Source organism: Centrocercus urophasianus, unplaced genomic scaffold (genome assembly GCF_019232065.1).
Source record: "Centrocercus urophasianus isolate 14NV4802_14NV808 unplaced genomic scaffold, USGS_Curo_1.0 seq_28, whole genome shotgun sequence".
In the NCBI taxonomy this organism is placed as follows: Eukaryota; Metazoa; Chordata; class Aves; order Galliformes; family Phasianidae; genus Centrocercus; species Centrocercus urophasianus.
In genome coordinates, this window is record NW_024884844.1 from 5,329,052 (window position 1) to 5,354,611 (window position 25,560).

Consider the following 25,560-nt stretch of genomic DNA (forward strand, 5'->3'; position numbering starts at 1 on the left):
ACACCAGAGGTTACCCCCCCGAAATTAGTATGCATTGCTTGAGTGGATAAGGAAATATTTTCTAGGCCTTAGTGATGAGAGAGAATCTAATGATAACTGAAATGCACTTATGCCATAATGTGCTGCGTTATTTCTGTTGCCTAGTTTTCTATAGTGTTGGGGATAAAGGCAGGAATATTATGGTTGGGAAAACAAGTATCAGCATTTGTATGTACGTGGATTGTTCTGTAAGTAATACTTCCTATTTATTTCCGTGGAAACTACAATACATACAAGGAGCACAATAATGATATTTGATAGAGCAAATTCTCAGCAACAAACCATTGCATTTTAACTTAGTCACTACCATTAGCTATGCATTTTCACCAGCAATGAACGAGATGCCATGCCTGCATGCCATGCTTGTAAAAATTTGCACCAGCAGAGGTGATCCACTTTTTCGCAGCTGCTATAATAATGTCATTGCTAGGAAAATGTTACTCACGCAGTCCATATTTCATTGATTTGAACAGATGGAAGTCAGAAGGTGCCAAATCAGGACTGCATGGTGTGTGTGGTATGACAGTCCAGCCAACATTGGCAGTGTGTTCCACAACCTCCTAAATGATATGGGTCCTGGCAATATTGTGCTGCAAGAGAAAGTTTGTCATCTTCTCTGGCCTGACCCTGGAATTTTGAGCCTTTAGCTTAGTCAGTGTCACAATGTAGCTGTCAGAATTGTCCTGGATTCCAGGAAATCTTGAAGGACCATTCCTCCCTTATCCCAAAAGACAGTGCATATCATTTTCCCTGCTGAGGGCTGTGCTTTGAATTTTCTGTTCAGTGGGGAATTCATGTCATCGCTCTGTTGACTGCCATTTTGACTCTGGCTCCTAGTGGTGATACCACATCTTATCACTGGTAATGATGAATCCAGGAAACTGTCGCATTCGGCTTTGTATTGGTTCAATAAGTTTTAACAAACTTGCATACAGTGTTCCTTCTGTTTCTGTGTGAACCTCCTGGTACAAATTGTGCGATCTTTCAATGTTGCCATTTCTAATGCATTGAAGTTGATACTCAGCTTCATATGCAGTTTTGTGCTCATAAATCACCAAGTCATGCAGATGAGCTGATTAAGCCACCCTTCATTTCATAGTGTGACAGTTGTGCGTGGCTGTCCATAACATGGCTTGTATTCCACATTAGTGTCACCACTGCTGAAATGCAGTACCCGCTGCCTCAGAATTGTTTCATAATTTCATGACTGTGACAGGTTTAAAATCAGTGAACAGATTTAAAAACAGCTCCACCTATCAGTGATGGTTCAGTTCTCATCCACATGCTGACTGTGTTCTTTTCCCATTTAAAAACATGGCTTTGGGAGTTTTTTTCAGTGCTGTTGTGCACTTGTTTTTTCCAAATAGCTCTTTTTTAAAGCTGCAAAGTGGCTGTGCTTGATATTTATATACTGCTTGCATTTCAAGTAGCTGATTACTTTTAAGTCAGAAATCATGCCTCATGGGTCAGTGTATGGGAACTGTTGAATCACAGCTTGAACCACTGATTGAGCACGTGAGGAAAGGACCAGCTCAGTGTTGGGAGTACAGGTGAAGGCAATTCAGCTGTGTGACTCAAAGGGGTCAAGCGTGGTTGCACCTCTCTTAGACCTCATTTAAGGGCTTACTGTCACTGGATAAGGATCTCTGGTTGGAGATCCCTTCCTTGTGGACTCTTCCCTGAGAGCCCAAATCTTCAGAGCTGGGTGAGCATTCTTTTCCTATTTGTCCCTTTTGCCATTTCACTCTTGTATCAGCTTTCCGCCGCACTACTTTTCCAACTGTAGCAGTCAGAATACATGTATGGAAATGTTTTGCTTAAACAGTAAAGACTTTCTTTATTATTTGTTTCTTACTGAGGAATTATGCGTTTTTTCTTTATTTTTTACTTCTTACTGACAACAGGCCATAACATGGAGCAATTACTCACCCTACCAGGCACCTAATGATGTATGTGCTCACATAAGTGCAGGCACTGAGGGGCCTGGTATCCTAACAAGATGACTGGTCCAAGTACTTTCATCTCTGTACAGTGGGCACTGTAAAGTTTAGGTGCAGACTTCGTATTGATCTTTGTCAGTCACTGTATGTTCATAAAAAGAAAAAAATTATATCCAGTCTATATGCAGAGAGAGAATGGTTAAGATTTATGAATGAATTAGTTATTCTTTGATTTGGTACTTGTTTTTTTTTTTTTTTTTTTTTTTTTTTTTTTTTTTTATGAGCAATCCCATGTTTTTCTGAAGTGTCAATCTTATTTGCAATTTATGAGGAGTTGCCAGGGTATTTTGTAGGATGAAAGACAATAAAACAAATAGCTGCACTGAACTGCCTGTCAGTTAGAGGTGAGTTTTTTTTTTTGTCATCTTTCTCTTTGAACGCTGTCAAAGCGGATATTTTACCTCAGCCTTAACTTGAAAAAGTCTAGACTAATGTCACTTTCAGCTTTGACTTTTTTTTTCTTCTCTGTGCAATTGAATGGCTGGGTCTGAAAAAAACAGTCCTCCCTTGGCACATCTATAAAAGGAACTGAGGTTTGTGCTGTCTGACGGAGGCAAGTCTCTCATTATTAAGCAGACAGGAGAATTTGCTAATTCTGAACAGCAGTCACTCCTTCCTTCAATAAGAGACAAGTCAGTGAGAGATAAGTGCTGAAGGCTGCAGGCTCAGACTGATGGAGAAAAAGAGAAGTGGGAGTCAGTGTGCCCATTAGCAAAGACTGAGTTGTTGGTCTTGCTTCAGTTACTCTAGTAGTATAAACCGATGACTTGCTCTCTAATAACTTAATCATTTGACCTCTGTATAGTATAAGAAGTTGAGGCATTTGGGATTTGGTTTATAACCCAGCCTGTGATCTATTGAGCATTCATTCCCAGAGTGATCCCTTATTATTTGGCATCACCAAGGGTTGTGGTGGTTTTTTGTGTTTTTGGTTTTTGTTTTATAATTAAAATCAGGGCTTCCTCTGAATTATTTTACAATAATTAAGGTCTAAATCTCTAAAGCAAAGATGTAGATAAACCCACAGCTTCCCCTGCTGCAGATCAAATCTTGATTTTGCTCCCTTTGTTCTGTTGGTAATGGAAGTCTCAATGCGGATCCAACCAGTTTTCCCACAGTGTGCCTCATACCAGTCTCTATGCAGATTCTTTCCTTCTCCAGCGCGATAAGCTGCTACCATCTCTTTATTCAGTGCTTTCTACTGATTGAAGTTCCCTGTGATGCCAACAGGAAGCAAGTCTAGTAGGATCATAATCTTTCAGCCTTTGGCACACCACAGCCCGCAAGGAAATTGTTGGCTTGGGACAGATTTATGAAAAGTTCTCCGATCTCATAATATGCAAGCTGAGCAGGAAATAACTTGTTTTTCAAGGTCTCTTCCTAAAGACCCCACACAGCACACTGCACAGAATACAATTTGTCTGTCTTGGAAGGATGAAAGGCTGAGTCAACTGTGCTGGGAATTGAACCTCACATCTGTCTTCACATGCCTCAGAATCACATTGCTTTCCTGGCTCTCATAGCAGATACATGTGGCATGTTGAATTGAACTTGTCTGAATGAGTTCCTGTACTAAAGCTTGGTTTGTTTCTTTCTTTTCCTCCTTCTCTGCCTGTATGTTTTAGTGCATGCATGCATCTTCCTTAAGTTTTGCAAACATATTTTAAATGTACCTAACTGTTATCAAGAAAATGACAAAGAAGACAAAGAAAATGGGGAGGAAAAAAAAAAAAAAAAGGAGAGAAAGGAAAGAAAGGAAAGAAAGAAAAGATGAATCTTGCCAAATTAGCTTCCTGCCAAGATTCTTTCAGCATGTGTGCTTGATCAAAAGCTGGTAAACTAAATTCCAAACACTTGCTGTGTCCAGGTGAAGGTACAAGTCAGGGTACTTAGTTAACTGCCCAAACGTCCCTTAACATTGCCTGCTACAAATCTTTTTTTTTCTTCTCTCACGCTAGCATGAAATTCTAGTGCAAAATAGAAACTGCTTGTGCATATTTAGGTATACCTGAGGCTATTCTAAGTTGCAAGGGAATATAGGATAACATGCCTTATCTCAGTGATTTTTTTGAGAGAACTGTGCTGAGTTACACCAGAAGAGGTTCTGGCCCACTGACTGCCAGGTGGGGGAAGCAGACATACCAGGTGTCCTCCCTTTCTTGGCTGTGATCTCTGATTGTCTGCTGAATTATTAATAAGGTGCTCACTCTACAGATCCTGTCAGAACGAACAAATTAATATCTTCAATCAACTGAGAGATCTAAATCAATTAATTCTGGGTCAGAGTCTACCCTCAGAAGTGCATAAGCAGAATTACCATTTAAAGGAGTACATGCTGAGTGCGTGCACTAAATATTTATGGTGATTCTCTGAAAATGACCCATGGCCATTTGTATTACCTTCCTCCCTAGCCGAGGAGACTACTGTGCTCATCTCTGCCTTGATCCCTCTGAGCGCTCTGCTGTTTGAGCAAAGAAAGTGAAAAAAAGAGGAAATCTGAGGGAAAGAAGTGAAGGAGAAGACAGTTGACATCTTTAAGATGCAAGGATAACTTTAGGATTATATAGGGAAAGGAAATTTCAGAAACAACATCAGGAAATATGCAGTTAGTCTCATGCCCTGTACCCCTTAAAAAAAAAAAAAAAACCAACAAAATAAATATAATTATACATATGTGTGTATCAGTAGATATTTTAAGCCACTGAGGCCTAAGAACAGCTTCATTGCACTCTTTCCATCATCCCTACAGCTCTTCTGCATCCACTTCAGGATGACAAAGACAAGCCAGAGTCTGTTTTTAATTTCTCTGGGACCTGGGAAACCACCCTGCTTAACCTGGAGTTTTCATCCATAGACCTAAGCAGTAAGCAAGGACTGTGCAAAAAACATGAATAAACATGGGCTACAAAATGTCAGAGCTGCATGCTAGAGCTTCTGTGTGATCCAGAATAGGAATCATGGAGCAGAGCTAGTGAGAAGTGGTTTAAGAATCCATTAGTGGTGGGCCTAATGCATCATTTGTGAATTGGTGGATAGGTTATAAGCCAGTAGTAAAGTTTGGGCTGTTACCTTAAAGTTACTTTCTGATTAAATCAGAGGCACAAGGAAAGATTTTATTTTTAGAAGAGATTTTTCTTAATCATTCTTCAGATCCTGAAACACGTGTGCAACTATTGGAGTCTGTCATTTCAACTTTTATGCTCCCAATAGGAGCTATTCCAGTCTATGGGCTAACTGGAAATTTAAGCAATTAACTTCAATTATATTGGTCCTTGCTCCTGTTCCAACCTCACAGTCGTAACTTTAAATGTGTCTCTTTTTAACTCAAGCAATGATTTAGTCACATGAAGATGTTTCTAGCACGGAGAGTTGAACAGAATAAAGTTGCTTGGCTCTGCCAGAATAAGTTGCAAGTAATAAATATTGACATAGCTGCTCTTTTTTACAATATACCCAGATTGATAATCTGGTGGTATGAAGTAATACTTGTCAGAAGTCCTTAAGACATAGCTTACTCCACACACCAACAGGCTGCGTTTCTTAGAGCTTCTTAAAAGAGAGGACATCAGCTGCTCCTGCTCGTGGTAGGAGTGGAATTACTGATGTAGTTATTGATGTGACATTGCCTGTGTACAATAGATATACAGAAGAAAGGTAGATGTGAGACAGCCAGGCAGTGATGCAGTTAGGTGCTTAAAATCTTCTTGATGTCTCCCACCTACTGTGCAAAGCGTGCTCTGGGGATATGGCAGCATAGGAGTAACAAGACTGCAAGAGCTTGTATAAAAATGGATAGAATTCAGCCATTCAGATAAGAGCTGTAACTGTGCGATTCTGGCAGCAGGAATACTGATCTGTAAGGTGTAGAGGTCCTTTGTTCACTGTGTCAACTGAGAGGTTCATGTAACAACCCCAGAAGGGATTGGCCTCAGCTCCATGTTCCTAAAACTGACTAGGAAATGATGTGAATTCCACTAGCTCAGCAAAAAATAAGGCAACTTCAGCTTTATGGAGAACTGTTTAGGAATTTTGCTTGTAGAGATGTGACAGATGAGAAGTCAGATTAACACAAGAGGACGTGGTGACCTCCAGTCTCCTAGGAAGCATAGTTCTTGCTGTTAGATTTGTACCTTGTAGACACAAATGTTTTGGGCATTATCTTTGTTGCTGAATCTCTATATTTACCATGCAAACACTTTGTAGCCTTGTTTATACGACAGCATAGTGAATAGCATTACACTTACAATAGAGCTAATAAAAAAGGATGCTGATACCTGAGTGGAATTGAAACTCTCTACTTTGAATCTCACAGCCCCTCACTCTGTGAGGAGCGCTTTACGAAGAAGCCACAGGTGAACACTTGAGGAGCTGGTAAAGCTGTGATTGTGTTTTAGTGTTGTGGTGTTACAAGCTCATCCTACAGGGGACTGCATCTGTTTTATAATCAGCTGTTCATTTTTTATTCGTAGCCCTGAAGTGTGGCAGGCTGGGTTATCAAAAAGATGGAGGAAGAGAAAATATTTAATGAGTAATAATGAGGTGGCATCAGGCAGTTAGTACAAACTAAATATGAGCATGGTAGTGACTACGTCATTGGAATAGACCCTGCTTAAAGAAAAAAGACAGGAACCTTAGAGACCAAATTCCACCTCTCTTTTACAGAATAGGCAGAACCTGGGAGACCTTCCCCAATTTGTTCTGCTAAAGAGCATCAGCCCTGCTTTGGAGGCCTTTAAGAGTGGAATTTTTTTTTTCCATTCCTCTACTCCCCAAGCCTGTTTGGTTTCTGGCTCTCTGTTAAGGCTTCCAACCAAGGTGCTAAACCATATCAATTGCAATGGCAGTGCTGTTTTTTCTCCCTTTTTGTGGATCTCTGCCCACCAGGAACTGGAATCAGACCAGGAGCTCATTTTGAATTGGCTGCTTAACAGCCATCAGATGGTAATAGTATCTGATCACTGCTGACCTGGTCCAGGACCAAATGTATGACCTGGAGGTTAAAGCCTTGGTATCCTATTAGCAATCCCACTGAGCTGGCCCTGAGCTGGGAGCTGCTTGAATACAGACTGTCTGCTTTTCACTGAAATGAATGTCAGTATTGATTTTAAAGGGAGTTTTCTATTGGCCAAATTAGAGTTAAGTACAGGTGAGTGACTAAGAGATGTGTGACGAATGAGATGATGGCAAATACAGCTGGATCCTCCTGTGCTTCACACTGATGTTTTTCTCCCAAATATTGCAGGCTCCCTGCTCTATATGCGAAGACTCTTAGAATGGGTGTTTTCTGAGCCTGATTAAAGAAGCATTTGTTTTTAATTCAAAAGAAACAGAAAATGTTCTTTTGGATAGATACTCTTCAGGAGGTAAAAGGAATATATTTTTCCAGTGCATTCAAAAGGACCTTTTTTTGACTGTTACATTCTCCTCAGTTCAGGCTGGAGTTGTCAGTGGCATTGTAGTTTTTCTAAGTGGCATTCTACTCAGTTTTCTAAAGCTGTTGTGATGATGTTCTCTGTTGCTGTTGCTCATTGTTTCTGTAATTGTTTCAGTTCCTTTCAGGTGTGGATGCCTGGTGTAAAATGTGCAGTGAAGGAGGCCTCCCCTCAGAAATGCAAGACCTAGAGCTGGCCATCCATCATCATCAGTCTCTGTATGAACAAGTAACACAGGCCTACACAGAGGTATGTGCTTCCCAGAGGAGAACATGTCTGCTAAATGCAAACAGATACTTGACTATGTTTGGGAAGTTGGCTTTTCTGGGGAGAAAAAAAAAAAAAATTAGGTTTGCTTTCCATTACTGCAATTGTTTCAAAGAAGTCAGAACTATGTACTCCCAGTCTGGGGACTCCTTGGAGTCTGCTTGCAGGGGACCATCAGGACGATCTTAGGGACAAACCCCACATAGAAAAGATGAAGAATGTAAGTGATATTGTACAGTAATGCCTTGTTTTCTAAACAGCATGAATGATTTGGATGTTATTCATGAGAAAAAGCAATTCTGGGTTGCAATCATGAAGTGCAGTTTCTAATACAATACTTGGGCTTCTCAGGAGCAGGAAGGTGTCTGAGCAAATGGAGAATGTTCTTATTGTTCCTGGTTGGAACTGAAAATTTTTATGCATGTGTCTAATCAGAAAGTAAGGTTCTCTAATTGTACTTGAAAATGTCTCTTAAAAAATAAATTTTAAACTAGCATTAGTTTAACAGCCTCAGTCTTAGCTTTTGTGAAATGAAAATTATTTAAAATACATTACAAAAGAGTCCTTTAATATGCATATTGCTTTTGCTGATGCTTCTTCAGAAAGCTATAAATTGTCACACACACAGCTGTTTAAAACATTTCTACATTATTTCTCTAAGCACGTTTTTAGGCATTTTGTAGAACTGCCAGAAAGGTTACAGTCTGTTATTTCCGAAATGTTCATTCCTTTGCCCATGGTTACGTAAAGAGCTGAAAAGCTTGGATTAGACTTTAGAGCCCTACCTCTTATCCATGTGCTCATTTCTCAAATCTAGACAATGTCTCTTGCTTATAGAATTAGTGTTTCTTTCGTGGGATCTCTTTGTGGTGGGATGAAAATTGTAGCTTTCACTTTCTTTTCCTACAGAGTCATGGAAAATCTCTTTCTATTTCTGTAATAGTAAGATATTTGTAATAGAATGGATATTCATTGGAATAAACATATGAATCTGGATATACAGGCTTTTTCTGTCCTGTTATAGAGTACAAGGATTTTAGATATTCTGCAGGAATGTAAGAAGAGATGCCCAAAGAATCTTAGGAAAACCTTTTCCTTTTTACCATGGTTGTAGCCGTAATTATTTGCTTCCTTCCTTTACTAAGAGTGAAGCTCAGAAACATCAAAGGCAGAGATCATAGGCTTGATGTGCAAACCACAGCCAAGCAATTCTTTCTACTTGCTGCTAACACCAAGTGGGGCTGTTGGCAGAACAGACCTTCCTACTGAAAATGGAGTGATGCTCTTGCTTTTACTTTGGGTAGAACTGTGCTTAAGAGAAGAGGCACACATCAGCAATATGCACTTGGGAGCTTCCTCTGACACAAAAGGAGGTTCCATAAATGTCTCAAACCAGGCTGTTTATATTGCTCCACCAGTAGCTGAACAGCAGCATTTCTGTACTATTAAAAATAAGAGGGGGGGGGGGGGGGGGAAGAAGGAGGGGGAGGGGGGGAAATATGGTCAGATTTCCTTTGACAGGTACAACACTGTTACTTAGAGATCACAGGGACTGCAAGTCATGCTGGGTGCAGGTCCGTTAAGTTTGAGACTTATGCTATACCTCTTAAAAATGTGTTGTCAGATGCAAATTCAACTGAACTGGGTTCTTTATGCTTGTGACCTTGCACAGTCCTTGAAAAATTCAGAATATTCACGTGAAAAGAGATGTGATATATTTTTAGCAAAACAAAGGGGAAGGTCTAAATGGCTAGAAGAGCAGAGATAGCTCCTCCATTTGTGAAGCTGTTCCCTTCCTTTCTGTAAGATGTAGAAGATATGAAGTCCTGGAATATGTATGAAATCTTTGGAAATGTTGAGCTTCACTGGTTGTCTACCACCATGCTGCTTGACATATGTTTATAGATTGCCTTCAGTGTGACAGGACAAGCTTGTAGGCTACAGAGCAGGAGAATGTTTCTAATTGCCTCTCCTATATGTTAATGATTATTAGCAGAACAACTTGGGCACTTGATATCTGGCATTTATCTCTGGCTGTGCAGACAATGAATGCGAGGTTGCCTGTCAGGGAAAAATCTTAACTGGTAATCTCTGAGGCTCTTCAGACAGACAACAGGAACCAAATACTTGATGGGATAGATTCAGACCAACTGAAAACCCAAATGGTGGGATCAGGCCCATAGTGAATTCACACAGGGAAGTTAGTCCATGGAAAGAATGAGTTTCAGGTCTAATAAGCTGCTCACACATGGATGCATGGCTTTGGTTCCCTATTCCCAGTGACTGGATTGTTGCTAATTATCTTCTCACAGATAAAATAGGATGCAGCCTGCCATGCCTCCTTCCCTGTCTAGATGCTGCTGCTTCCTGCCTAGCAGCCATTGCCACCTCCACTGGGTTGCCAAGGAAACACCTGTGCCTCAGTGTTCCCTGCTAAAATCCCCCCATATTCCCACTGTGCACTGCTGTGGCTGTGACTGCTCCCTCTGTGACCCCAGCAGGCTTCAGCCTGCACAGATTGCTCCAGCTGCTTTTTGGCAGCAACCAAATCTGAGAATGGAAAGCCTCTCCCTGCAGGCTCTCCATTTATTTCCTGATCTAATTCCAAATTATCCTCAATATTTAAAAAAAAAAAATCTCCAAGGATCCCACCTAGTAGTCACCTAATAGTCACCACCTAAGCCCCCCTCATGTGATGAGAATTGACTCCCAGTTCTGCCAGTATAATTCTCAGAGGCTCTCTTCATTTCTCTGCAATTGCACCGCACCTCTATTACTCTAACAGCCTGGGATGTGGCATGGCTTGCCAAAAGACTCAGATTTGGGATTCATGGGTATTTGCTACATTTGACTGAGCAACTATAATATGGAGATAAATGAGACTTGCAAATCCTTGAGACATACTTGAACTTTGATGATGATCAACATTCAAACTGGATGGAAAGCATTCTTCAAACCATTCTCTAGCAGGGTTGGTGGCTGTGATTGCATAGAAATAAAAACACGTTTCCAGGAAATCTCATCATTTCTCTGCAGTTCGTTTCTGAGGGAAAGGAGGAGAGTGGGCTGAGAAAAGAGAAGGATTCCAGTAGTGTCTTCGTTAAATATTTCTGTTGAACAAAATATTTCAAGCTTGCAATCCATAGCTCAAAAACACTTCAAGGTGATGTTTTTTAGAGAACTATGCATGTATAAACTTGTTAAGATGTTTTGGTTAGGATAGGGTGGTGGTTTTTTTTTTTTTTTTTTTTTTTTGTGTGTGTGTGTGTGTGTGTGTGTAAGTATATGCTGGCATTAAAAAAAATCTAGCATTCTATTTTTTTAATGCCAAAATGCCTTTGCATCTGCAACTGTTTTTCAGTACACACAAAAAAAGATTGCACATGTGCACAGGACTTTCCATTTGCCTCCAGGCTTTGTAGCCCATTGAAACTGGAGGCTACAGATGCCTCTGAGCGCTCCTGGGGAACAGTAGAGTCATCATCCTATCCTCATTTCGCTGCCACTGAATGAAATTCAGAATCAGAATGTCACACCTCAGAAGGTATATTCCTACTTAGTAATCCTACGATGAAAGGACTCTCTCTTATCATACGGAATATGAATGACTCTGCCATCTGTGGTTTTCTTAAAATGCCACCTCCTCATGTAAATAGGCCCCTATTGCAAATGCCACCTGTCATCAGCTGGTGCATGTCAGGAATTCTCAGTGCTCATGTGTCAGAACGTAGCATCATTTGGGATTGCTGTGTCTGTGCAGTCCCAGCAGAGCGGTACCTGTGCTGTTGCTGAGTGACACAGCAGGCCCATGAGGGAACGAAGGCAGCGCTGCATGTGCAAGTACAAGTCAAATAGAGATGTAATGAGGGCTTTCTTCTTTTTTGAGTAAAATGAGGAAGAGACGTGGGGAAAAAGAATCAGCGAGGTTGTTCATTCTCAGCTCTTGAATATTGAAGTATCAGCTCAGTGAAGGAGACTTGTTTCTTCACTCAGGTGAGCCAGGATGGAAAAGCCTTGCTGGATGTTCTACAGCGTCCCTTGAGCCCTGGGAATTCAGAATCCCTCACTGCTACTGCAAACTATTCCAAAGCTGTGCACCAGGTACTGGACGTGGTACATGAGGTCCTGCATCACCAGCGGCGCCTGGAGAGCATCTGGCAGCACCGAAAGGTCCGGCTGCACCAAAGGCTGCAGCTCTGCGTTTTCCAGCAGGATGTCCAACAGGTAAAGCTGTTACTAAAGGAGATAAAGAACGATCCTCTCTCTGCAGCTGTAAAGGTAGTTTGGTGACTTATCTGGAGGGTATAGCTAATAGCTGGATTACACACATTGCTCTATCTATGCTAAAATACTGATGCACCTCTCAGTTTCACATTAGAAGCCATCAGTCAGTCCACTGATTATTGATCAGTCTGTTCCCTACAGGAATGTGACGCTATTTTCAGTGGTTAATTTTTCACAAGTGAGCAGTTGGCTGTAGGTGCTTTACTGTTCCTTAGGAAACAGTATTTAATAGAAAAACAAGGATTTCAAGTGTAAAAAGCAATTGAACTGCAGTGTGTTTCATCTTCCTGTGTGGAAGGAGTACTGATACAGATCTTACAGTGGTGGTTTTTGGATGATCTTTCATTATTACCATTTATGCAGGGCAGGTACCTGTGCTATTAACTAGTAAGCCCAAATGAACTGCACCCCCTGAATGTACAGAGCCCACAGCGCAGTAACAGCTCATACCATACAGGCTCACCTCTAAGAACTCAGGCTGCAGGTAAATAACATTTGTCTTCCAAAGGAAGCCATCTGAATACACACAGCAGTGTAACTGACAGTATGTAGGAGATGCCATTGTTATAGCTGCTAAATATGCAAACACAGTCAACAGATGCTACAGGACTCTGCTGGTTCAGAAGGGTGTGGTTTGTTTATGGGCCCCTGTACAGCCTGAAACAGATGTTGGTAGCAATATGGTACTTGCTTTAAATGAAGAGGCTGAACACTCTAATTGTGTTTATGGAGCGTTCTAATGTCCCTGGGGTTCCTTATGTCTTTGCCTTTCTCCCAGTGAAACACAAGGGAGAGACAGAGCAACAGGGCAGTTGCATGCAGAATAGACAAGAACCAGAAAGGAGGAGAGACAGGCAACTTGCTTCCTGGTAATGAAATTCATAAGCTATATATTAAGTAGAGCATGTAACTGGAATTCAACTAGAATAGTCTCTACAAACTATATGATCTTTCAAGTATTTTTTATACAGTTCTGGGGTTAAAATATCTAAGAACAAGGTATTGTGAATTTTGATATCTTTACATTTTTTCCAATTATAATGTATAATGTTGATAGGAATCCTTATTAGCTTAGGTATTCTTCATCTCCTAGGGTGATTTATACCTCTGTTCAATCATTCCATCCAAACTTCTTCTCTTACATCTTTTGAAATGTGTAGAAATGTTTATGCAGTTCACTCAAGAAACCCTCTTGGGACTTTAAATTTCCACTTATGCAGGGCAGTGAGTCTTTGTCACTGGTTTCAAGAGGATTAATGTCTTCTGTGTGCAATGCAACTTTTTTTTGAAAGGAGAGAAGCAAGTAGTAAGTGTCAGTGAAGTACGGTTACTTAAGACAGCATCACTATCTGTGTCAGTTCCGTTGGCAGCAGTCTTTCCAAATTTTTCTTTTAACGTGTAGTTATCTGGGAAGCAACAACTTGATGACAGACATGTTTCTGTCCCAACACACACTTACATCTCTTTATCCTGCTTAGAAAGTAGAGATGAATCATTCTATTCACCAAACAGCTGTACTATTCAAGATAAATGCTTTGTAAATCATAAATGAAATTATTAGCTGAACAGAAATATGGAGATTCCATGAGGAAGAGGAGTATATCTCTGAGTATGTTGGTCTTTGTTTGTTTTTCAGTAATCACTTCCTATGTGCAATTTCTACTATGCTTACATTTTAAAATACCCATCAGCTTGCAGGTGTAGCTGTCAATTAGCAAGTGGTCACTAGCCGTAAGTAACACTTATCCATAATCATTTTCTGCCTTGTCAAAATTTAGCAACCTAAATTTAGTAACCTAAAGATGTCTATCTTCTGGATTCAAATGTACAAAAAGAAGGATGTGGGTGAACAAATCCTGACAGGAGAGTCCTGAATTTGTTAGAGTTTGCTGTCTTCTAGACCAGTATTGATACAGTGCAGTTTCTTTAAGAAAGATGATCCTCTTCCTTCTCCACCCAGCTCAAAATTAATCATGCTTTCACACTGCAACTTTACCCAATTTTCATAGGGAGATCTTGTAAAACTGGCTAGCAGGATGAAAGGTCGAGTGTGTTTCTTTTGGGCTGAATTTAAGGGTTAAGCTGTGTTAAATGGGATTCGTTCACTTAGGATCATAGCATCAATAAGGTTGGAAAGGAGCACTAAGATCATCTTGTCCAACCCCAACCTGTGTCCTTCAGTGCCACATCTCCATGGTTCCTGAACACATACAGGGATGGTGGCTCCACCGCTTCATTCTCAGTGTCTTCAACGCCATTCACAAGACCAGAGTATGCACTGTATGCATTACTGGCAGGTCATGGCAGTGATCTGGGATAGTTTCCTACTGACAAGGAAACAGTCTACTTTGATTTAAGTTTGAAGTGGACAAAGTACTGAAAGCTATGAATTAAAAGAGAAAAGTTATTTGTATTCTGAGATAGAAAGTCAGGCAACCTTACAGCCATTTCATAATCAAAACAGAAGTTGTGTTGTAGAAAAAAAAGTTTAAACAAACACAGAGGATTGCCAAGTTATGATACAAATATAAGAAATGTTATGCTATAAAATGTCATTAAGCACTACCTAACACCATCAGACATTTTTGAAGATTATTTGCTATTAAATCTATATTTTAATACCAGGACATCAATTTACTCAAGTGAGTGAACATAAATAATGGTATGCTAAGAAAAAAGAGTTGTAAATATATAGCATTTTAAAGATGAAAAGTAAAGAAATGGAGTGAAACTTCATTTCAGCATTCATGGGAAACAGCACCATTCACACAACAGAGTGAGGAGATAATTTGTGAGCGGTTAAGAGGCTCTACGCAGGTATTAACTAACTAGCAACTCTTTTAACACCAGAAGTATTTGGGATCATTATAAAAAATGTGAGACTGCCAAGTGTGTAAAACACTTCATTGCTTTACTTGCTTTTTAGAAGTTCTCTATCATTTCAGATAGGGATGAGCTGCTCTCTTTGATCTCTCAAGCACGGCAGTGGGAGGAGGTGCTGAGATTGTGCCCTGCAAGGGAGGGAAGAAGTCCCATTGACATCCATACTGTTATTCTGAAATTGTTACATATTTTTGGCCCATTTACGGCAGCTTTTCCTTTTTGTCACTCTCTGTTCTTCTAATTGCAGAATACTTACCAGCATACTTATACCATTTCAATTCCTGTTGAAAATTTGAATTATTCTCACACCATCTCCAATTTTGCCTCCCTCCCCATGTTACATCCTGATTTTCCCCATCTTCATCTCTCCATTTTTAATATGTTCCCCTTGCTCTCATGAACAGCAGATATTACTGAGCAGCCTTAGAAATAGCTGAAGTAAACTTATAACATTGTTCTGCACCCCACTGCCTTCTCTTATCCCCTTAGTTTAATATGGGCAAGAATTTTGTCTGAATTCTGTCACTTCATAAACTGACCCTGCGGAAGGATCTTTACCGATGTCATTTACCTGGACTTGAGCAAGGCCTTTGACATGGTCCCCCACCACACCCTTATCTCCAAATTGGAGGGATGTGGATTTGATGGATAACAAATTGGTTGAAAGGCCACAGACAGAGGGTGGTCATCAATGGTTCTATGTCCAGATAAAGGCCAGTAATGAGCAGCATCCACCAGGGGTCTGTCTTGGGACTGGTGCTCTTTAACATCTCTATCAATGACATCAATGATGGAATCGAGTGCACCCTCAGCAAGTTTGCTGATAACACCAAGCTGAGTGGTGCGGTTGACATGGTGGAAGGAAGGGCTGCCATTCAGAGGGACCTCAGCAGGCTTGAAAGGTGGGCCCGGGTGAACCTAATGAGGCTCAACACAGCAAAGTGCAAGTAATATAGGGAGCTGTTGGAGAGGGTCCAGAGGAGGGCCAGGAAGATGATCAGGGGAATGGAGCATCCCCTGATGCTCCATGTAGGTTGGATGTCAGGGGAAGTTCTTTCCAGAGAGAGTGGTGAGGTACTGGAACAGGCTGCCCAGAGAGGTTGTGGATGCCCCGTTCCTAGGCATATTCAAGGCCAGATTGGATAAGACCCTGGGCAGCCTGGTCTAGCATTAAATGTGGAGGTTGGTGGCCCTGCATGTGGCAGGGTGTTGGAGATTAATGATCCTTGAGGTTCCTTCCAACCCGGGCCATTCTGTGGCCCAAATGATGCTCTAAAGCCTGAAGCATACCTATAAAACTAGAAGGAAAATGGATACCCATCAGATGCACTATTGAAATGGTCTGTGCATGCCTTGAACTTGCAATTTTAAAGCACTTTGGTGAAAGTATAGTCAAACTGCAGCTCTCATTCTGCAGACTTCATTCCTTCTCATGTAAATTCTCAGTCTTTGCATCCATCCATCCATGCATGCACACTGACGCTCAACCAGACACAACCAGCCTTTTTCTCTACAGATTCACACAGTTCTCCCAAGGCCGCTGCTGATACTGCCTCCTTCTTGTTTTGCTTTGGTTGTGATTGCTGCCTGTAAAGGAAAAACTGGAAAATAGGTGGATGTAGAAGTTCTGTCTTTTGGCTTTTTACAATACCTTGAGTTGCCTGGACTGGAAAAATGGAACAGCCTGCTTTTGCCCACCGAACACCAGCGGCAAACCACAAGATACTAGTCACTAGTGAGCCCATACTGGCAAATGGGTAACTACTTACTGAGAAAGCTAGGACTTTTGCCATGACAGCTGTAGGCTGATTGAAGGCTCAAATCCTTTTTGTTATTAAAAAAGGTCATGCTATCTATACCAGTGTCAAGTTCACTTGGGTTTCTCTAAATTTGTGGATCTGTGTCCTGTTGGCTTTGTGCCCAGAGACATTAATGAACATAGTTTTTGTTTCCTTGTGTGGTTATCTGCCTCTGGTGATGGATAAAAAGGCCATGTGGCCACACTGATATCATTACATTTACCAGCTGCCATTGCTGTAGGAGACTGCAAAGTATTGCAGAGGAAAGGCTCTCTCTCTTCGTAACCAAGCACTTTAACTTGTGTCTGGCTTTTACTGGCCGAGAAACCAGATCATGTTCTCATCCTGACATCACTTGTATGGAGAAAAATGTCCTGCCAACATCTGTCAGCCTCCATACGCTATCAGAATGGCGAACAATTCATGTTATCTGTGTGATCTGTGTAGTCCATTTGCAGAAGAGTGTTAGGATATTTGAGGCAGTTCGTGATTCATTTAGCTTTCGCACAGGATTGTAGAGGATTAGCTCTGTGCATCTCCCACACATGCACGAATACACTTGGTTGTTTTGATTACTTCAAAAGGGAATGGAGAGTTCTCCAAAATTCTGTAGTTTTCCATCTACTCATAGTTTCTTTCAAAGGCAGAAGAAATCAGACTATATATCTTCTTTCATGTTTTATTTACAATAAGTGCCTTCACTGGGTCTTGTAAAACAAGAGATTTATTTGCAAAAAATAACAAAGAAGAAAGAATATTATAATCAAATCCAGATTATATTTTTGACCATGTGATTTCAGCCACAGGATTCTGCAGAAATGCACATGATCTGTGCGCCATCTGAGTGGATTTAGCCCACAAATAATAGCTACCACTGACAGACAACTAATTAAAACATTAAAATTCAAAGTGTTCCAGATAATTTTCACAGCACCTTTGGTAAACTTGTCAGATAATGAAATGTACTTAATGTTTGTCACTCCTGTGTTTAAGTTGTCAAAGTATTGCTGGTGTATTTTCTCAGAGTGCGGAAGGTGCATGGGCTCTCACCCCTACCACCGTTATGGTTGAAGAGGTACTTAATAATGAATAGAGGTTTTAACTCTGGTTGTGTCTCTCAAAATGTTAATGAGAAAGGAGCTCAGGAGCCAATAGTGGTAAAACTACTTGGCAACGTTATCTCAATGCAGAAGTGACAGGAGAGAAAACAATTGTTTATCCACAACTGAGGGAACAAATACCTCTGCTTTTATGCTGAATAACCCTGTCATTCCAGCAACAGTTAAGGCCAGAGTGTCCACAGCTGGATAATTATATAAAGATTTCACCACAGAGTTCTGATAGGTGACAGTAAAGCTTCAGCCTAGGTGTCTCTAAAGGGCTAACTTAGTAAGACCTGCACATGTTTACAAACCCACATTATGTCCCTAACAGCCTCTCACTAAGTGCTAGCCTGGTTTATTACTGATGCAATAAAGGACAGTAAGACTGAAGTGAAAGGATGTTTGTTTGTTTGTTTCCATCCCCTTTTTGTCACAGACCATGCAACAAGGCATCTTGGCAGATGTTTCTTTAGAGCAATTTTCATTTTGTTCTTTTAATCCTGCTGAAGGAATTGTCACCTTTTCAGTCACTGGGAGCTCAGGTCTAAGCAGTGATGGGATTTGTGGCCCCACTCATCTTCTGAAGAGGAGTGACAGGCACCCAACACTGATAGTGATTTAAAAATAAAATGGTGTTATGTTTGTTTGCTGATTAGTATCCTGCAGATAGTACAAAATTAATTAATAATGACACAGCCATTTAATTAACACAAGGGTTTGTGTTTCTGCCCTGATAGTCAGACTTACCCCTTTAACCACTGATCAATGTCTGGTGTAAGAACACCTTGAAGATGTCTCAGGCTACCAGCCTAAGAAGTTAATCACTTTAAATGCTTCAAAGTCACATGAGAGAGAGAGAGAGCTCTGTTCTGAACTTCTGACAATCCTTTTTAAATATAGATCATTATTATCTTGTACTTCTTGTGCCAAAAGTCTTCACAAAGAACTATAGGTTTAAATTATTATATTTTCATTTAATGATATTTATTCAGGAAATTCCTTAAGGCTTGTTGATTAATAGTACTGTATCCTCTGCATAATTTGATTTAAAGTGTAACTTGAAATTATCTGGAATCAACCTTTTATCTTTCCTCCTCTGTATAGTTATTAAGCTGAGCAGACAATTGTTCTTTGTGCTTTTAAAGAGTCACTGATTAAAAAACAATAATGATCACTTTTTAATTTCCATGCAGAGCAGCAGTGCTAGGGATATCAAACTTCAGGGGCCAGCTTCAGTTACTAACTGAAGTTTACTTAGCATTGATGTAAGAGCAGCAAAGGAACGCTTTGATGAGCTCCACAGCTGTCTTGGGAAATGGGATCTGAAGAAATCTGAACCAGCCAGCTTGATCTCTGAACCTGCTGAAGTGAGAAGAGGAACTGGGGAGAAAAAAAAAAAAAAAAAAAACACCTTTGTGCTCCAAAAGGTGTTTTTCTTGTTTGGGGTACCGTCTCTCCTTCAAGACCTGACTGTTATAGATGGGTCTGTTTTGCTGCTTTCTCAACTGGAAATGTTTGGATTCTTACTAAGAGTTTAGGAAGCTCTGGGAAGGACTTCTAAAAACTCTTGGAAATCCTGCTGATTCCTGCAGGCTTTGAATCTGTCTCACAGGAAATGAAGAGGATGTCATTTGTTCTATGCAGAAGAGGAAAAGGTGATAGAATGATAGTTGATTCTTTGGAGATAGAGGCAACTATCTGTTGTCTGAATTTATCTTGCCTGTCTTCAAGATTGAAACTGAATTATTCAAGTCAGGACCCTAATGCACAGTCTCCTTTTATAGTAGTGGAGAGACACTGGCATCTTCAGAAAATGACTCAGTCTGTCTAGGATCTGAATTGTATGTTGGATAATTCCCTCTCTTACTGTCACTGTCAGGGAAAATAATGAGAAAGTAGGCTGCTCAGACCGTCCTTCAATGTACTGCCTGATGTTGGGTGACATGGATTAGGATGCAAGAACCCAATTCTGTATGGTTCTGAGCACCTCCTGCCAACATTCTAGGCATCTCAGTGCCTTTCTGATCCTGGAGTCACTTTGCAGCAAACTTGAGAAGTCAGTCCCAGTGCTAAAATTTGCTGGTTTTACTCTTAAGCAGAATTGTTCTCTGTATATAGTGTATCCTCTTTGTTTATTTCTACCCAAGGATTGTTTGCATGTCAGCATCCCTGAAAATACAATGTTTAGTTTATTGTTTTTGAAAGGCATTGTTGGCTTTCATTCTCATAGCAAAAGAGGAGAAAAAATCAGACTTGTCTGTTACTGATTAGGCCTACAAAAATAGTAAGGCTGCACTGGTGAAAAAAAGGGAAAGAGAATTTTCTCCAGAAATATGCTTGTTTTTTTCCTAGAATGAGAAATAGTCACTAGGGACACAGAGAAAAATAAGGTCTCTGGATATTGTCACTCAGGACAGGGAGAAAAATAAGGTCTCTGAATAAATGTAAGCTGGAATGCAAGAGGCTTTTCCCCCTGCATCTTTAAGAAGTAACAATAACAGTAGTACTTCTTGCTTATTGTGGTTTCTTTCATCTCAGGATTATGGGTCTTCTCAAAGGTTGACGTTAAGCGACTTGCCAAAGGTCACTGAAAGCTTCATGGCTAGAGCTCCTCATGTCAGAATGTCTGATTCACAAATCCCTTTTCTAAATCTTCAAAGTCATTGCTACTCCAGATTTACCCCTTATGAGATTCTCTTACAGGATTTATTTGGACTATGTAAAAATGAAATAAAAATGAAACAAGGGTCTGTTATGCTAAGAAATAAATATGCTATTTTGGGCATTGGTTTAGGAGTCTAAAATAGGCATTCTTTTCTACTCCTTTTGTTTCCTGTGATCTTCCTTCACAGTTACCTCCTCACATGGTCTCCCATATCTTTCATGATCCAGCCTGTCACTCAAAGTGATCAATCCTCTTTCATATTGCTTTTGACTGATGGCCAGCAAAAGGTATTTTCATTTGTGAGTTAAAAAAAAAAAAAAAAAAAAAAAAAAAGAACAGCCAGACAAGAAAGAGAGTACTGATAGGTGGTTCCTAAAGCATAACCTTAACTGTGTTTTCCCACATGGAGCAGCTGTTCAACCAGCTAGTTACTTTCTGCCTCTGGCAATGAACTGTGCTTATGATTTGAGATTATGAAGAATTACTGACTGAGCAGATCTGGCACCAGGACCTGTTCCTGCTAGCTGCTCCTCTCCAGCTTAGTCATTTCTGCTACTTCCATCCTGCTCCTTCCAGCAGCTCTACCTTACCCATGGTGCAAACTGCTTCCCCTTGCTCTGCCCCATACAGCTGTGCTCAGAGCTCTTTGCCCTGTCGGCCTCTCTGTTCCGTAGAATTAGTGATCGTAGGTTAGAAAGTCTACATAAGTTCATCTAGTCCAGCCATCAGCCCATGATTATGACTACTCTACACTGTCTCCCTTAGTGCCACATCTACCCTTTTCTTGAACACGTCCAGGGATGGCGACTCCCTAGGCAGTCTGTGCCAGTGTATCATCACTCTTTCTGAGAAGAGATTTTTCTTAATATCCATCCTGAACCTCCCTGGCACAACTTAAGGCCATTTCATCCTATTGCTTTTACCTGGGAGACCTCCACCTCACCACAGTCTCCTTCGGGGCTCTGTAAAGAATGATAAAGTCTCTCCCAATCCTCCTCTTGTCCCGGATAAACCATCCCCGACAACATTGCTGTGCCTTGTTTAAGCAGCTTCCCTGCCTAACTAACTACCAGAACTGGAAGGTTCTGGTATTTCTGTCCTTGGAAGACAGGTTGTGTACTATTTAAGACAGAACACAATGTTTTATCTCACAGGAGGCTTTTAAGCAACTTCTTTTGTTTCATATTTCTCACAGAGAACTCTTAAAACAAAACCTCTTGTTTGTTTTTTAAAGTTGTGATCTTTGGATTGCAGTTCTGGAAGCCATTGCCTAGGCTGGGTGACCCCCAGGCACTTTTAGACAGAGCTGTTGACCCAAACTCCTGCATACTATTACAACTGGAAGCGTTCTTTTATGTTATGCTATGATTCCCTTTTAAGAAGAATGTCCTTCAAATGTGGAATCATGTAAAACAAACATATTTCAGGCCTGTCCGCAGGTCTTTTATATTTCTCCTCCCTTTGGTCTGATAGTTCTTTACTTATTTCTTCTTTCCTGCCTTTGGAGTTTTTGGACGGGATATGTGTTGAGGGATGGAGAAAATTACTTTTATTTTTGGCTTTAGTCACACACAAACATTTTGACCTTGAGATAGTTTCCTTCCCAAATCAGGATGAAAACTTAGAAGAAAAAAATCACAAAACAAACTTTTTTTCTTTTCTTTTCCCTACAGCAAAAAGTAACTCTAAAAAAAATCAAAACTGTATTTGGGGTATTGCTCATGCTTGCTTGCTGCCTCTGGTTTTTCACAGCATGTGAGTTGCCAGGAATGCATAAGAGTAGGAAGGTCAGGTTATCAGATGCCATATGTTGGGAGCCATAAAGTTAGGAGAAAAAGATGTAACAAAAAATAAGAGTTTTCACAGAAAACCTCAGTTGTGGGGAAAGTGAATTTTTCATTATGAAAAGGTGCTGTCAAGGAATGTCACTGTCCTTCACACTGCCTACAAGTCTCATTCCTGGAGTCCTTTATGTGGCTTCTCTTCTCTCTTGAGCAGCTCAAGGTTGCTTCTTGATGAAAGGACTAAGTACGGTCCTGATGGCGCATATACCCCAGTTTATTTTTACATCATCTCAACCAGTCTGTAAGGAGACTGAGGACCCAGCATTCATTTGTTTGCTTCCCCACAAACAGCTCCTCATTGTCTTATCCATGGCCTCCTTTGATCCATCTGTAAGGTCACTGGCCCTTCACCCTTCAAAACCCTTGGGAGATCCATTTCTGCTTTGACCTGTAGAAGAAATCAGCCATATGGTTATGGGTAGGTTACACAGCCGTGCAAACAGCCTGGGCTTTTTGTTTCAGTTCTCCTCTGTCTTTTATGCTCCTGATAGCTGGGAACTAGCAGGATGAAGAACAGCCACTCTTGGCCTACAGGACACTCTCTTTCCTCCTTGTTCTCCAATATTTCCTTCTCCCCCATGGGTTTGCACGTTCATATTTGGCCTGTAGTCTTCAATCAGGCTAGGGGCTGTCATGATGCTCAGGGGGCTCAAGGAGCTCTGACCCTGTCAGGGGTATTTGCGGGTTCTGCAGTGCTGTACCACCCTTATTAAAGGGTGTTCCCTTACTAAAATTGTCTTGCTGTGTGCTGTGATTATAAGACTTCTTAAATGAAGGTGATTAAATCATTTGTTCCCAACAATAACCTAAAGCAGTGCTTCATTCAGTGGTCAATCAGCATTTTTCCCCATAGTGAAGCACTCAGTACAGAGGAGTGTCACCATTGAGCCTGGAGCATAGTGCTTGCATTGAAGTCTACTCTGATGTAAAGCTCGTCCTTGCTTTATCAGTCCTTTCTAATTGTTAATTGCCTTTAGACATCTTATTTAAACTACGAACAGTTTAGTTGGGTTGATGCTATCAGGATGTAGATAGTGCTCTCTTAGTTCATGTCTAAATTAGTAGAGTAATTTCTCTGTAGAAGAGTGATAGCAGTTCCAAACGATGACCCAGAGCACTGAAATTAGAAGCCAGCCATGTATTTTGCTTCTATTCTGTTGAGTAGATGAGCTGTTACTCAAGGTAGATGCCTACCTGCTTACCATTATACTGTTATGCTTATGCCTACACTAACATTTATGCTCTGGTTACAGCTGGAGCTGAAAAACGTGTAGAAAATGCATTCAGGGTTTGTTTTGTTCTCTTGAGCTTTTAGAGGCTCCCACTGAATTGTTAGTGGCAGCAGTAATTGTGTCATTATCTCAGTCTGACGAAGTATTTTACATCAGTGGATTTCTTTCTGTTTCACAAACAAGGGAACAGAGGCAATGAAAGGGGCCATAAAAAGAGCAGGGATGGAAGTGTGGATAGCAGTCCTGATTTTTGAGTCTTTATCTATTCTCTATCAGTTCTGTTTTGTTTCCTCTCTCAAAGCCTGTAGGCATAGCTGTCACTGGCAGAGTTAAAACCAACCATGCTTTGTTTACAACATTAAGGTCAGTGTACTTTTCTGAAGAATTCACAACACTCCTTTGGTCCCTCCTATGTACTTGCTGTACTTCTTGGGGACCTCTTACATTTCAGACAGTCTCACCAAGAAAAACAATCAATGAAGCAAGTATATGTAAGGATATGTAAGGATACTTCAAAGACATGAAGCACTACTCTTTCAATTGCAAACATTTCTCTTCAGAATTGGATGCTTTCCCCAACAGTGAGGCAAACTGAGCAATCAGCTGTAATGATAGCTGTTATTAATGACTTCTGCCCAACACCAGGTAGGTATAAATCAGAGCTTCCTATCAAAATTCCAAATCAGCTGGGTCCTGCAAGTGTCTCAACTTACTATCAGGGCTGCAATTGCTGATTTTCTGTGGGTTTGGTACCAGTGAGGTCAGATGCAGAGGTACCACAAGATGTGAAATAACTGAGGATTTGAGGAAGTCCTTGGTGTACCTGGTCACAGCATCATCTAAGCACTATGAACTCAAAATGTAAAAGGTTTCTGATATCAGGATGGTGTTTTGTCTGTTGGCACTTATGAACTGTAGAGACTGGCAGCAAAGCTTCTCTAATAGGAATTTCTGTCTTGAAAAATCGCTTGGTGAGATCTCCTATGCCCTCTTGTGACTGAGCTTCCACTAGAGCCCTCTCCTCTGGGGAGTGCCTGGCTCAGCCTATCTGGAGTTATTCTTTCACAAAGCTCTGACTGCATCTAAGCAAACAGACTAGACTTAAGGCTGTAGCTTGGCCCAGATATGCCTGACCTGGTTGTCATGTATTGTGAAATTGGTCTGAGAGGATAAATGTGGAGTAAAGCATTGATGCCTGGGGAAAGTACATTAGCCATTGAGAGAAGATTTAGGGGAAGAGTTGGTGTTCCAATGAGTGCTAGAGACAGCAACAACTGAAACCTTCTCTCTGGGCTAAGAAAATATTTCTGTACAATAGCCTTGATAGGAGACTGGCATCTGATTAGTTGTATTGCAAATTCATCATGCCACAGCAAAGTGCCAGGTATGTTTTCCAAGCACTGGAGAAAAGGCTCAGAAAGAGCAACACCACATCATTGCACCAGCCTTGAGGAGCCTCACGCAGAGCACAGCAGCAGCTTTCTATGCTGATGCAGAGCACATTTTCTGTGTCTTGCACAGAAGGAACATGCACATATGTCGTTATTTATAGCCTCTCCACCCACACGCAGCTTTGAAAACTAGCTCTAAAAGAAGTTCAGCATTTAAAGAATACAACGGTTATTTTTTTTTAACCTGATGATATTTTTTCTTTTTAGATTTCCTTAAAAAAAAGTTCTGGGAACATTAGCAACAAGCCAGGCATCGAGGAAGAAACATTAGTTCTTCATTTGTCTGTCTATTGTTCTCTTACTTGGAATGTTTTCAGAGAAGCAGTTGCCAAATTTTATCAAGTAAAACATTTAATCAAGAAAATGAAAGATAAGTGGGATGCATTTGATGAATGGGAACTTTACCAAAGGAAAGCTATGTTAAGTTGAACATAGACCTTCCTCAGGGTAAGAGAAGCACATGTATTTCCACTCCCTTTTGGAGTGCTTGCAGTGTAGGTGACCACATTTAGTGAAGGCTGTGTGACCTCAATTGGTGACCAGAAGAAGAGAGCAAGTACT

General features: G+C 40.7%; 1 protein-coding gene across 7 annotated transcripts in view; it reads left to right on the forward strand.

Moving 5' to 3' along the window:
* KALRN (kalirin RhoGEF kinase) overlaps window positions 1-25,560 on the forward strand; it is a 447,237-nt gene that overhangs the window by 216,945 nt on the left and 204,732 nt on the right. For all 7 annotated transcript variants that reach the window (XM_042827277.1, XM_042827280.1, XM_042827273.1 and 4 more), the window contains 2 exons: window positions 7,589-7,720; window positions 11,732-11,962. In XM_042827277.1, the coding sequence (XP_042683211.1) occupies window positions 7,589-7,720; window positions 11,732-11,962 (363 nt within the window). The remainder of the gene's footprint in view (window positions 1-7,588; window positions 7,721-11,731; window positions 11,963-25,560) is intronic.